The following is a 14,558-nucleotide window of genomic DNA, read 5'->3' as shown; positions in this document are numbered from 1 at the left end:
GTGGATCACTGGGTACTGGCTCTTAATGGTCAGCGATTCTAGACAAGGTCTTTGGTGGTAGGGTGGGAGAGGGAGGCTGGAATTGTGCTTTTCAATTCTTGCTTGCACACGGATTAAACACAATGACACAATGGGAACTCTGAAAAGGTAGGGTCTGAAAGAAACTTAAGCCATTTGTTTTTACAGATAGAATGAGTTTTTGGAAGAGCACTTTATAGACAACAAAGGGCTGTGCATAGTTGGGGAAAATGCCATTACGAGGATGAATGTGCTGACCCTCACTCAGCAAGGCCAATGAGTATCATTAATAGCAAGAGCTGCCCTTTACTCTAGGCATGGAACCAGTCATGTACTAGGTCTCATGCTAAGGAATCTAAACCTTGCAACCACTTTGTGAGAGATGGGCTATAACTGCTTTGACAGGTGAAGAAACAGAGGCTCTGAGAGGCCCCAGATCACAATGGGAAGGGGTGTGAGAAGTTACAGTGTGTCCTGGCCAGCTGCTCCAGCCTTCCAAACCAAAGTCCATGAGGGAAACTCCTGAAGTCTGGTATTAGGCCTGTTCTCTTTCAGCACTCGCCCTGGAGAAGGGATTTAATGTCCGTTTTCACACAGACTGGTGGGAGTTGCCAAAGGCAACTTGAGACCTTGCCATCTAGTACAGCACTTGAAAAAATACTTTTAAACTTTATATAGTGGAATGGTTTCTTTGAAAACTATTTTTCATGTAAATCCAATCTACAAAACTAGAGTTGAGCCACTGTGGTTGAAAGTAAGGACAGAGGTGGTCTGAGATTCCTCCAGGGCCGCCGGGGCTCCCAGAGCACCCCATGAAAGCCACCTATCCAGTAGATGGCACTTACTGTGAGAAATGCAGGGAATGCCATGATGTCTAGGGCTCTGGTTTTGGGGTGGGAGGAACCAGGTGGGATTCTGGGCACTCACTCCTGGGTTAGTCAGCATCTATCAGGGCCCTGATGCAGGTCCATCTGAGCCCGGCACCACCTTCCCCACCCTCCTCTCTAGCCAGGCCCCAGCAGCCATGAGGATCCGCGCACAGGATAAGAAACTCTGTCAGCATCTTATATCGAATGAATTTTATTCTTTAAAAATTAGGCTTACTAAGCTAAAAACTCCAACAGCCCTCCCTTTTTGTTTGCCCTTCCAAAAGATATCAGTTTTTCTTCACTGAACAAAGTTCAGTGTCATGTTCAGTGTTGGTAGCATGCTCAGGATCGGTAGCAGATGTCGGGGGCTGGCTGACATGGCTCACACAGACATCATCGAGTGGACCTCTTTTTCGTAGATGTCCGGGATCATACCCACTGGAGAATTGATCATACGCACAGTGTTCTTGCTAAATAATTTGAATTCATAGCGAATAAGCTGTTCCCAAAAGCCGTTGTTGGGCCGGATGATGGGGCGGCATGATTTGGTCCACGTGTGGGCGTCCAGCAGCGACATGGAGCGGTACTTCATGAGGAAGGCGATGCAGAGGGCGGCAGAGCGGCTCACGCCTGCGGCGCAGTGCAACAGCGTGCGACCCTGCTTCATTTCCACGCTGCGGATATGATCAGCGATGGGGTCAAAAAAATCGTAAATGCGCGAGCTGGCAGAGTCGGCCACCGGTACCTTTAGGTATTGTATGCCCTCATAGAATGTGTTGATAACCTCCACTGAGACATTGATGACAGTAGTGATGCGATTACTAGATAGCATGAGTTTGTTGTTGGCCCCCACCCCATTACTTATGTACAAGCTGCTGGTTATCTGGGAGAGGCCATGGATCAAGGGCTGCGGGACAGCCGCAGCTGAGAGGGGACCTGGGCGTGTTGTCATCAAGGCGGCAGGACAGTGGGTCTCTCTGGGCCGGTTTCGGGGCACCACTCCTGCTGGCGCTGGTATGTTCAGGAAGCGGCCACACTGCAAAGCCTCTGGAGTAGGTCTGAGGGACAGTAGACAAGTCACTGGTCACCACCTCTCCCCACCTCCACCTCCAGTGTCACAATCCCCTACTGCCCAGCCCACTAGTTTCCATGGCAATGGCAGCTTGCCACAAGGAGGATTTGGCCTCCCAGCCAGGCCTTTAGAGAAACTTCAGATCTCTTTTCTTTTTATCTTTCTTCACAGTTGTTTATTTTTCCAAGCCCATTTTTTATGTCTTGACGTTTTAAAAAATGTTCTGTTACCAGATACCTATTTTATGTTTCAATTATTGGACCACATTCCTTCTTTCTTTCTATTTAGATACACAAACACAATATCTATAAATGCATCTATTTTATTGATGGTGTGGAACAGGGCTTACACTTTTTCTACAAAGTAGCAGTATCATATTTTAAGTTGGGGAACAGCATTTGGCTCATGAGATATGCTAATCTTCATAAACTTGCAGTGAAATATGGGTTTGGCTGGGTTTGGTGGGCCTACCTGATATTCCTTTGTTGATTGTAGGCCTAGAATTATGCTCCTGCTTACAAACATATCAGGACTGGTTTTAAGGGAACATTGCTAACCGATATATATAGCCCTTTATCTATGGTGAGTTGGCCTGTGGTGGACAATTGTGACTAATTTAGCTGTGTCACAGTCCATTTGTGCATATGGCCCAAATGATTTATCACTTGGTTCTACTTTACTTCCTGAAACAACAGTTCAAATTATCTTGTCTACTTTCTTGAAAAAGAATGCCCACATACTGTGTAAACTACAAGTCATTTTGACCACTACCGAAGGTCTCTTCCTAATAATGTTAAAAATTCTGGAACGAGTCAATGCTACATCATAATTGGGCTAAAAATAGATTTTCAAAAGTTACCCGAGATTTGCATTTCCTCTCAGCTAAGATTTTTGTAGAATTTGAAGATTCAAAAGAATTAGAACCTGAAACAATTTTTTTTCACAGAACAGCTAATAACTGTGTTACTTCACACTCACTCCTCATCATTCTGGGTTGTGTGCAAAGGTGTACTGTGACTATGAGCAAGGATTAAATAGATGCCAGCCTGTTTATGCATGATCGAGCAAATGATAACCTGAAAAGACAACACGATTTTCTTTTTCTCAGTTGTCATAATCAGATTATTTTTGCATTACTTAAACTGTCAGTCCCCACAAATCTATCTGGGAGAAAACAAAACACACATACTATATAATGTATAGAAAATTGTCTATTGGGGAGAGTTCAATCGGGCTAAAATTATTTTTAAAAGTTTAGTCCAACATTTGAGATATGGCATCATGAGGAGCTTTGTAATCTGTGGACTAAAGTGGAACCCCTAAAAGAGTGTTAGAGTCTAGTTATCTCGTAAGTATACACTTCTTAAACTTTAAAAATGTAGTAAGATTAACCAAATAATTTCACCCACTATTCTCGAAGACAAGCATGACTTATATTAAATTGATGTATGTGTTTATTCTTTCAGCCAATGTTTTGTGATGCCCTTTTGTCTGAGGGATGTTGAATGTCACAAAACTCCACTATGGGGCTTTTCTTGAGTAGATAATTTGACCTTTCTTCCTCCTGAGTTTGGAAACAGGTCACTTTCAGATTCCCACCTGTCTTTACTTTTCCTTATTATTTAGGGAAGAAGATGTATAAGGGACTTGCCCAAGAACACACTCTCTTCCTGCCTCTGGGAAAACACCCTGATGTCAATAACTAGATAATGTTCAGATTTCTAAATTCTGTAGTCAAAGCCCTTTCCAATCCGATCTAAGTCTGCCTTTCAAAACCCATTTATTCATTGATTCATCAAATTTTTATTAAGAATCTGTTGTATGTTAGGCATTTTCGCCTATATAAATCTTCAGTTCTGACCAAGCAAATCAAATATTCTTGATAAATACAAAATATACATTCCTGCTTCCTTACCTTTGCTCACACCATTCTTTTCTCTTAAGAAATCTTTCTTGCTCCTGTCTGCTTACTGAATCTTATCTAACCCTCAAGACTCAGTTTGATTGATTTTTAAAAAGCTTCCACTGAGCATCCAGTCTGTGTCAGGTACACTTCTAGCATTGTTTAGATTCAACACAACACACAGGCCCAGATATCAAAGAGCTTACAGTTTGATCAGAGAGATAGATAATTATGAAAGAGTCCAGAAGAGAGGGTGATTCATTGTTTTTTGTGTGTGTGTTTGAGGACTGGGAGCTTTAGGGGGATGCCATGAAAGGCTTCAGAGAAATACAACCTGAAACAAAGCTTTTTGTTTGTTTTGTTTGTTTTATTATTTATTATTTATTGTTCATTGTGTTCAAATTTTTGTTTTGGAAAATTTCAGACCTACAGAAAAGCTGCAAGAACAGAACAATGAACACTTGTCCACCTTTCACCTATAATTCCTCTATGGTTAACACTTCACCACCACATTCCCTTTTTATCTCTATTTAGATATATAAACAACATATTTATTTGTTTGCTTGTTTCTTTTTGCTGAATCACTGCTTGTTAACTGCAGATACAGCAACACCTTAGCCCTTTGGTACGTATCTCTTAAGAACAAGTACGGTACATTCTCCTATGTCACCACAACAAAATGACCATACTCAGAAATTTTAACATTGACTCAACATTATTATCTAATATATAATTTATATTCAAAACTCAACAATCCTCCCAATAGTGTTATCTGTAGCTGCTTTCTGCACTCTCCCCAACTTTGATCCAGGATGGAATTAAGAATCACACATTGCATTTAGTTGTCATGCTTCTTTCACATCTTTTAATTTGGAATGGTTTCCAAACCTTTTGTTTTGTTTTGTTTTGTTTTGGTCTTACTGATATTGACATTTTTGAAGAGTTGAGGCCAGTATTACAGAACATCCTTCAATTTAGATGTGTTTGAGTGTTCCTTTGGTATTAGATTCAGGTGAAATATTTTTGGCAAGAATACTACCAGAATGTGTCATTCCTAGTACATTGTATTGGGGGCATATGATACCTATTTGTCCTATTATTGACAGTGATAATTTTGACCACCTTGTTAAGGTGACATTAGGTAGGTTTCTACATTGTAAAGGTAACTTTGCCTCTTTTAACTAATAAGAAATGTGTAGGGTAGTACTTTGAGTTTGTGGGATTATTTTTGGATTAGGATTTTGAAGGATGAATAGTTTTCCAGGCAGATAAGAATGGGAGAAAATTCTAGATAGGAAAGGAAGTATATAAGAAGGCACAAATGTGTGAAATGGTGTCAGGAGGGCAGAGAACAACAACTCAGAATTACTAGAACAGACAGAGTGAAGCAGGAATGTCACAGGTGGAGTGGCTAGAGGAGCCAGCAGCAGAGATCATAGAGAGCCTTGCAGCAGTCACTTGGGCTTGATCCTGTAAGTCATGGTGGCACACTGGAGTATTTTATGCAGGGAAATGGCATAATCAGAATTGATTTTTAGGAAGTTTACTTACAGCTACATGGATGAATTTGTGGAGAGGATGGTGTGGTGGGGAGAAAGGCAACACTTGAAAAAGTGAGAGCTATCGCAATAGTCTAGGTGACCAAAGATTCATCTATTGCAGACTCTTTTCTGACATGCAAGCTGGGTCAAATCCAAATATAGTTCATTTTCTCAAGTGTACACATGGGCCAGACCACATAAGAGAATTAAAGTTCTATGGATCAGTGCCTGGAGAGTTTGGTGTTTTTGAGGGTGGACAGTGAAGGCAAGAGGCTGATGAATAGGTGATTTGCTTTCATTGAAGGTTGGCGGTGGTGAGAAAACCTAAAGGAGCATGGGATGAGGATACCCAAGAACTAGTAGCTAAGAGTTGCATGCTATGTTGTCTGATAGAAAGATAGAATGGGTGGTCCCCAGCACAAGGCCCTAAGGCAGAAGTGGGAGTTGGCTTCCCTGATTACTCATATGCAGAGAGTTTATTATGTTCATTCCATTTCCACGTGGGGCTGAGTCAGTTGCACCACTATATACAGCTAGCAGCAAGCCAGCTCTCTATGACTCATTGCTGGGCTCAGTCTGGTCCTTTCTGGACATTGTGGAAGTCTTTAAATAACACCCTCCAATCCAGACTACAGATAATATGAGAAAATGATTGTGACTTATTCGTTAGGTGAAAAAAAATAGTTTATAAAAAGTAGGTACTTTTTCGTAAAGGTGAAATATATACATATGTGTATATTCATCATATTTATGTATACATATCATCTATATTAAAAACTTATTTATGAATCCTATTTGTAGAAGTTTCAGGTATCTAAAGCAGTTCTAGGTATAGTAAGAATTCAATAAATATCAGATATTATTTAGTATTATATTTGAGTGGTGGAATCAAAAGGTTCTATTCTTTTTTATTTGTCTATATTTTTCAAATTTTCTAAAATAATTTGTTACTTTTATAATGAGAAAAAAGACTCAAAATATATTTAAACATCATCAACCTTTTTTTATTTTGGCTTATAAAATGAGCAAAGATGAAAAACTAATAATACTCCATGGTTACAGAATTCAGAGAAATGAGTACTTACTCTCCTCCATTGCCAGAGTTGGAGCTGGCCAAACCACGTAATGGTGAGACTGCAGAGAAATGTAAACTCACAGCTATGATGGTGGCAGGGTAAGATGCTATGACCAATGTGAAAACTAATCTGACTATGCACAGACCCTATCTCCCAGCAATTCCACCCCAAGAGAAAACTCTTGCTCATGTGTACAAGAAGATATTTACAAGAATATTTATTGCAATGTTGCTTATAATAGTGAAAAAAGTGGAGACAATAGAAATGTCTACCAAGAAGACAATGAAAATTTGATGGCATATAATGAATACCATATAAACAACTTTGAAAACAAATGGACTAGAGCTACATGTGTAAACCTGGATAAGCCTCAAAAGTATAATGCTATAAAAAAAGAACAAGCCGCATGAGAAAACGTGCAGCATGAAGATTAAACACAAGTAGAACAGTACCATATATTGTTTATGCATGCATAGACCTATACGTACATATGCATATACATACATATGTATATAGTAAAAGTTAAAAATCCACGTAGGACTCAGAAACACCAAATTGAGGATAGTGATTCCTCCAGGGAAAGAATGGGATCTGGGAGGGCTAGATAGGGTGTTTCAAACATGTCTTAATATTTTAGTTTGCTAAGAAAATATATCTGAAGTGAATATGGGAAAATGTTAAGGTCTGACAAACTAGATATTGGGTACATAGATATTTATTATCATATCTAGCAGACTTTAGGATTGCTTGAAATATTTCATAATAAAAATGAATGGAGGGAAATGCACATGTGCTTTGAACTAGCAATTCCTCTGGTGGTAATTTATTTATTTATTCTAAGGAAATCCTCACAAATGTGTGCAGAGATTTATCTGCCAATGTTTATTGTAAGTATTATTTACAATGTAAAAAACTGGAGAAAAACCTAATCTAGCAATAAGGGCTTGTTTAACTAGATTATGAAACCTCAATAAGGTAAAATATAATGCAGCTCTTAAAGTGATAATGGAGAAGAATATTTATTGACATGGAGAAATTTCATACTATTTTATTAATAAAAATACTATAAAAGTTTGATATCAATTTATAAAACAAAGTAATATCTATTTATATATGTAGATTCACGAATAGAAAAAAACAAAGAAGAATATACACAAAAATGTCCACAATCACAATCTCTGGGTAGTGTTATTGCAGATGCTTTTTATTTTGTGGATTTATCAAAACTTTATATAATAAATGTATAATAGTTTTATAACTAGAAAAACTATATATTTTAAAAAGAGACTAATAAAATGGTTTGAGACATAAAATGGAATGGGACAAAAAGTTAGCAGTTGCATATGAAGAGACAAACTCAAAAGTGATTTAGAAGGTAAATTAACAAGATTTTCTAATAGATTAAGAAGAGAGAGGGAAAGGAAGGACAACTGGACAGCTAAACATACCATTCCCTAAAATAGGACATGCATGAGGAAGATCAGATTCAGCCTGAAAGGTGAGCATGGAGTACTGTTTGGAACAGAAGGAGATTGTGAGGCCCCAGGACTTTGTAGTGGATACTGTGAGACTCCTATCCTGCATTCATTCCCTCCTTTCTGCTTCTCAACAGAAACACTAATGTTCACGTACCCACCCCTCCCCACACGACCATATTCTTCAAGGAAAGCTGCCACTATTCCCAGTTTCTGGAGTGGCAAGGTGAGTGGATTCTGGTACTTCTAAACCAGTTGTACAAATTTCAGTCCCCTTGCCAGTGACTGGTTTAGGAATGGACAACTTTCCAAACTCTGGCAAATGATATGTTAGAGAAGTCTGCTGGAGGTTCTTGAGAAAGGATTCCTGGCTCCTAGGAAAGAGACAGTAGTACATGAGACTCCCTTTTCTTCCTTAGGATATGCCATTTCTGGATGTAATACCCAGATGTTGGCAGCCATCTTGCAGCCATGTGGGGAGGCAACCTGAGGTCAAAGCCAACATCCTGAAGATGGCAGAGTAGAGAGGTAGATAGAACTTGGGTCCTTGATAGTGTTGTCAGGATTCTTTATCAACCAGCCCCAGAACCTACCTACCTCTAGACTTCTTGTTATGTGGGATAATTAACTTTCTTATTGTATAAGTATCTTGAGTCTGGATTTTCTGTCACTCACAGCATTCATCTGAAGTAGTACAGATAATCCTGTGGAGATGTCCATGGGTAGAGCAAAGGCTTTTGAGAGGAAGACTTACCTGAGGTTGTAAGTAGTGGAGTCCAGATCTTACTGAAAACCTCAGGAAAGTCATTTGGTTGATTTAAATTGTCTTGAAATTATAAATGTATTATAAAATAGTATATCTGTCATATTTCATTTAAATAAGTGCATACTTATTTTAATAATATTAAAGTTTATAAAGTAAAAAGTAAAATTCCCCCTTTCACTCACTCACCAACCCTATCCCTTTACTCAGAAGTAACTGCTGAGAATAATATGATGAGTTTCCTTTCAGATCCTTTACTGGGCATTTACACACACAAATGCACACATTTTTACCAAAATTAGAGGAAATGTTTATAAGATGAATGAAGGTAAAACATAGGCCTTGGAATATACCTGAAATGGCTCAAATACCACGAAAAGATAAGGCAGTCATCTGTCAGAAGAAATAATATAATATGTAAATAGGCCTGTGGGAATATTGGGCAAGAAGGACAGACATGTGGAGTAAGATGGTGTATTCAGAGAAAACAAAATACTTCAAGTCAGAAGTCTCTCTGGTAGACTTCAATTTTCAAGCATTGACTTCTGAGAGAGAAGCTCCTCACATGGGCAATTCAATGTGCAGCATGCTCCAAGATGAGTTGTTTTGAAGTATCCTCCATGATTCTCCAGGATGAGCTGTCATAGCTGAGATTTATTTGTTTAAGGATGAATAATTAAGATGTAATGCTAGGGAAATCAAAGAGTGCTGTATTTATATAAGAACACTATACATATTCATTCATGGTTTTTTTCACTTGATGATATATCTTGGAGATCTTTTCATGTTGACCATGTTCTTTTTAAAGGCTGTGTAGTATTCCATAATATGAATGTACCGTATATTATTTAACCATTACTAACTTGATTGATATTTGAAATGTGTAGAAGTTAAGAATATGTCATCTCAAAATGTGCCACTTCAGCATATTGATTATTTTGAATTAAAAGTACTTGAGGAAAAGCTGATGCAAGAAGAATACTCTGACTCTCCTTTGTCCCCCTGAAAGCAAGAGGTAATCTCCTGTATTGGTAGGGTAGAAGGCATCCTTATCACTGGAGACGGGATTTGGGGCCAAGAAGGCTATGTAAACAAATGTTGTTACTGCTTTACCATTTTACTACCCCTTTGTCTTGTCAATTCGTCACCAGTTTACTGTTTCTTTGTCTAAAAGGTATAAAAGTTTCCTGCTTTGGTCACTTCTTTGAGTTTCATATCTTTGTGGGTCTCCTTTGCACATATACTTAAGTTCATTTTTCTCCTGTGACTGTCTTTTTTTACAGAGGGTTCTTAGTCAAGAACCTAGAATGGAAAATCATTTTTCCTCCCTTGCAGACATTTTTAAATATTTACTATTACCAACAGCGATTCACTGAAAATCCTTGTAATATATTTTTGTGCATATGTATGACTCAATATGATACATTCTTGGATATAAAATTTCTGGGTCAAAGAGTGTGTATACTTTATATCTCAATTATCACTGCCCAATTGCCCATCAAAAAGTCTGTCTCAATTCATATTCCTACTAAAGGTATATGAGAGCATACATCTCCATACCTTCTGCAATCCTGTTAAGCAATCTTTTTCATTTTCACCAATTTAATGAGGGGAAAAAATGACACCTCCTTGTTCTTTTTATTTTCATTTCACTGATTATTACAAAAATAGAGAATTATTTTTATATATGCATTGGTCATTTATATATCTTCTTTTCTGAATTACTAGTTAATGTCCCTGTCCATTTTTTCTAGTCTTTTATTAACTATAGGAATGTTGAAATAATAGGATTTTTGATCTTTTGTTCATTGTATATGTTAAACATGTTTTCTCTTGATCGTTTGTTCTTGTTTTTCAATTTTGTTTTTAGTATCTTTTGCCATATCTAAATTTAAAAGAGTCATATTGTTTAATTTGCAAATCTTTTCCTTTGAAGTTTCCAGGTTTCTGTTTTTCTTAGAAAGACTTTCCAACACCAAGATTTTTTTTAAATGTTCTCTTTTATATATTTTCAGTATTTCATAATTTTTTTCCCTTAAAAAACCTTTTTATCATGGAAAATTTCAAACATGTTGTTGTAGGGGTTCAGAACGAGTCACCTCAAGATATGCCTCTGTGGTATGCAGATTTTTTTGAGCTTAAGGCAAACAAGACCCTGGGGTTCAATAGAAACTTATGCCTCCATTTAACTACCTAGAAGAATTTGAACTAGGGGCCTTGCCCATAATAAAAGATTATCAGAAATAACATTTTTAAAAAATCTATCTATATGACAAGGCAAACTTCTAGTTACTGAACAATCTGCTCTTCTTATGGTTCTACAATGACTCTCTTCTCCTCTAAAGACCCAAGGTGATCCTTAGCTCAAAATGTCATATATACCTCATTTTTCCTGTCTCTGAACCTCTCATGTATGTAGGATCTCTGACTCTCTTATGTATGCAAGATTCCCATACATATGTGTGTAATTAAATATGGTTGCTTTCTTCTGCTAATCTGTCTCATGTCTATTTGATTATTAGACCAGCCAAAAGAATCTTGAGGATAGAGGAAATTTCCTCCTTCCCACATACTGTCATGTTGTGATTGATAATAATAAATATATATTTGGTCTTCCTCCCTGTTTTTGGCACAGAGCTCTTAAAACACTTGGAATTTCCTAAATGATAGAGATAAAGGTGCAATAGATATTTATTGTTATTCATATAATTAGTCCTGGTCAAGCACATCAGAGTTTATGTTAATAAAGTGACTTGAAGAAAGCCCCTAGGTAACAGAAGGAGGAGGCTGGTTGCCAGTGGGAATCAATCTTATTATTAGAGGGTTGGAATTTTCAGCTTCTTCTCACCTCTGAGAAGGAGCGAGGGGTTAGAGATTGAATCTGTCACCAAAGGCCAATGATTTAATCAACTATACCTATGTAATGAAGCCTCCATAAAAACCAAAAATGACAGGGTTTGGAGAACTTCTAGGTTGGTGAACATGTGGAGATTTGAGGAGAGTGGTGGGCCTGGAGAGGGCATGGAAGCTCTGTGCCCCTTTCCCACACCTTGCCTTGCCTTATGCATCTTTCCCATCTGGCTGTTCCTGAGTCATATCTTTTTATAATAAACCAGTAATCTAATAAGTAAAATATTTCTCTGAGCTTTGTGAGCCACTCTGGCAAATTAATCGAACCCGAGGTGGGGTTCATGAGAACCTCTAATTTATGGCCAGATGGTTAGAAACACAGGTGACAAACTGGATTTGCAATCTTGAAATTCTCCCTTTAGCTACCCTCACCAATCCTATTCCTTTACTCAGAGGTAATTATTGATAATAAGATAAGTTTCATTTCAAATTTTTAACTGGACATTTACACACAGAGACTTTTGTCAAAAATTGAAGGAATATTTAAGATTGTCTAAGGTAAAACATAGGCCATAAACCACCCTCTTAAAGTTGGTGTATGCTGCTGGTGGGATTGCAAATTGGTACGGCCACTATGGAAAACAATATGGAGCTTCCTCAAAAAACTAAGAATTGATCTACCATATGATCCAGCGATCCTTCTACTGGGTATTTACCCCAAAGACTTGAAAACCCATATCCGAAAAGATATTTGCACACCAATGTTCATAGCAGCATTATTTACAGTGGCCAGGACATGGAAGCAACCCAAGTGTCTATGATAGATGATTGGATAAAGAAGCAGTGGTACATATATACAATGGAATATTACTCAGCCATAAGAAGAGATGAAAGACCGCCATGTGCGACAACTTGGATGGACCTTGAGATAATCATGCTAACCGAAATAAGCCAGACTGAAAAAGTTGAAAATCATATGATATCACTTATACGTGGGGTATAAACCTAAAAGCAACAAATGAACAGGACAAACGAACAGCGACTCATGGACATGGACTATAGACTAGTGGTTACCAAAGGGTCGGGGGCGGAGGCAGGGGAGAGGTAGACAGGGTAAATGAGATCAAATATGTGGTTACAGAAAGAAATCTAACTATGGAAGGTGAACACACAGTGTAAATATATATATGCCTTACTGTTAAAATAAGTAAATAAATAAAGTTGGTGTATGTGTATGTGTATTCATAAGCAATTTGCCCTTTGGTTTTGTGTATTTCAAATTTTTTACTTTATTTATTATTGTGGTAAAATGTACACAATAAAACTTACCATTTAACCATTTTAAAATGTATAATTCAGTGACATTAAGTAAATTCACATTGTTGGCCAGCAATCACTATTATCCACCTCCAGAACTTTTTTGTCATCCTGAACTGAAACTCTGTCCCCATTATATAACTCCACATTACCCTCACCCCAGCCCCTGGTAACTATCCTACTTTCTATCTCAATAAATTTGCCTATTCTAGGTAACTTATATAAGTGGAATCATATAATATTTGTCTTTTTGTGACTGGCTTTTTTTACTTAATATAAAGTTCTCAATGTTCATCCATGTTGTAGCATGTATCAGAATTTCTTTCACTTTTAAGGCTGAATAATATTCCACTGTATGTATGTGTATATTTTGTTTATCCATTTATCTGTTGATGGGCATTCGGGTTGTTTCCACCTTTTGGTTATTGTGAATAATACTGCTATGAACATTATGTGCAAGTATCTGTTTGAGTCCCCATTTTCAATTCTTTTTGAGTATATACTGTTAAAAAACAAAATTCAGCTGAGTAAACTTGAAGATCTAATTGACTTTATTAAGCAATTCATGAATCAGGCAACATCTCATCTAACAACTAGAAGGATGCTTCAAGGGGTTATACAAAATGGAAGGTATTTATAGGAAGGTCAGAGCAAAGAAACTATTGACAAAAGAAAAAGGAATATTCTTGGGCCAGAATATCTGGGACATCTTTTTTTGGAAGGAAGAGAATGGAAGCGTGTTTATGATGCATATTGCCTCTTCTTTCTGTGGGGGATGTAGAGGGTCCATGTGACAGATTACCTTATTGGTGCTTGACCAGAAAATTTCATACTGGTTGATTAAAATTTCAACTAGGAGAGGTTGAAACGTATTAAATACAGGTTTGGTATCATGGGCTTTTAGCATAAGTCATGCCATTTTGGGCCTGTGGTTTTTTTCTTAAACAGTACCCAGAAGTGGAATTGGTGGATCATACGGTAAGCCTATCTATGTTTAACTTTCTGAGCAATTGACATACTGGTTTTGTATATTTTAAACATTTTATATATAGTCTCATTGGGATTTTGATTAGGATTACATTAATTTTATAAATCGATTTGGTGAAAATTTATGTCTTTATACAATCATTCCTTTAGAGAACATATATGTTTTCAACCTCTTTTTATGTCCTTTCATAAAGTTTATATTTTTTATAGAGTACTCACATACTTCATATTGAATTCTAGGTATTTCATAAATTTCATAGCTATTGTGAATGGTACCTGTAACTCAGGAGCCCCCAGCCTGGAACTTGTACCTGGGTTTGGATATTCCAGAAAAACACCAGAAGAATCAGAGGGATGAGAAATGCTGTTTATTACTCATGAGGCAGGGAAGCTTCAGTAGCAGCTGGCAGTTGCTGCAGGAAGAGGCTGTTGCTGATCAAGTGCAAGCAGAGGTTTTTATGCCCACAAGCAGAGGGAGGGGTTATCTCATAGGGGGAGCAGCATCCTTCTCAGACATTGGGAGCAAGATGTGCTGCTTGGTTACAGGAGCAGATAACGTCCATTGAAGCAGCAGAAAATGTCCTTAGGAGTAGGCATTGCTGAAAACTCTTTGTGTACTGCCTTCCTTGGCTGCCGGTGGGGCAGCTACCAGTCTTCTGAGTATGTGGAAGGGCTATATTCTGAGTT

General features: G+C 37.7%; 1 protein-coding gene across 1 annotated transcript in view; it reads right to left on the bottom strand.

The window, feature by feature from the left end:
• Positions 1 to 1,269: 1,269 nt before the first annotated feature.
• Positions 1,270 to 14,558, bottom strand: part of DUSP21 (dual specificity phosphatase 21) — a 60,916-nt gene continuing 47,627 nt past the window's right edge. The window contains exon 3 of the mRNA XM_039851576.1: positions 1,270 to 1,945. Within this exon, the coding sequence (XP_039707510.1) occupies positions 1,270 to 1,945 (676 nt within the window). The remainder of the gene's footprint in view (positions 1,946 to 14,558) is intronic.

The sequence above is a fragment of the Pteropus medius genome, unplaced genomic scaffold (assembly GCF_902729225.1).
Source record: "Pteropus medius unplaced genomic scaffold, Ma_sr-lr_union100, whole genome shotgun sequence".
Lineage (NCBI taxonomy): Eukaryota > Metazoa > Chordata > Mammalia > Chiroptera > Pteropodidae > Pteropus > Pteropus medius.
The sequence above is the reverse complement of the archived record's forward strand: the minus strand, read 5'-3'. Positions and strand labels throughout refer to the sequence as shown.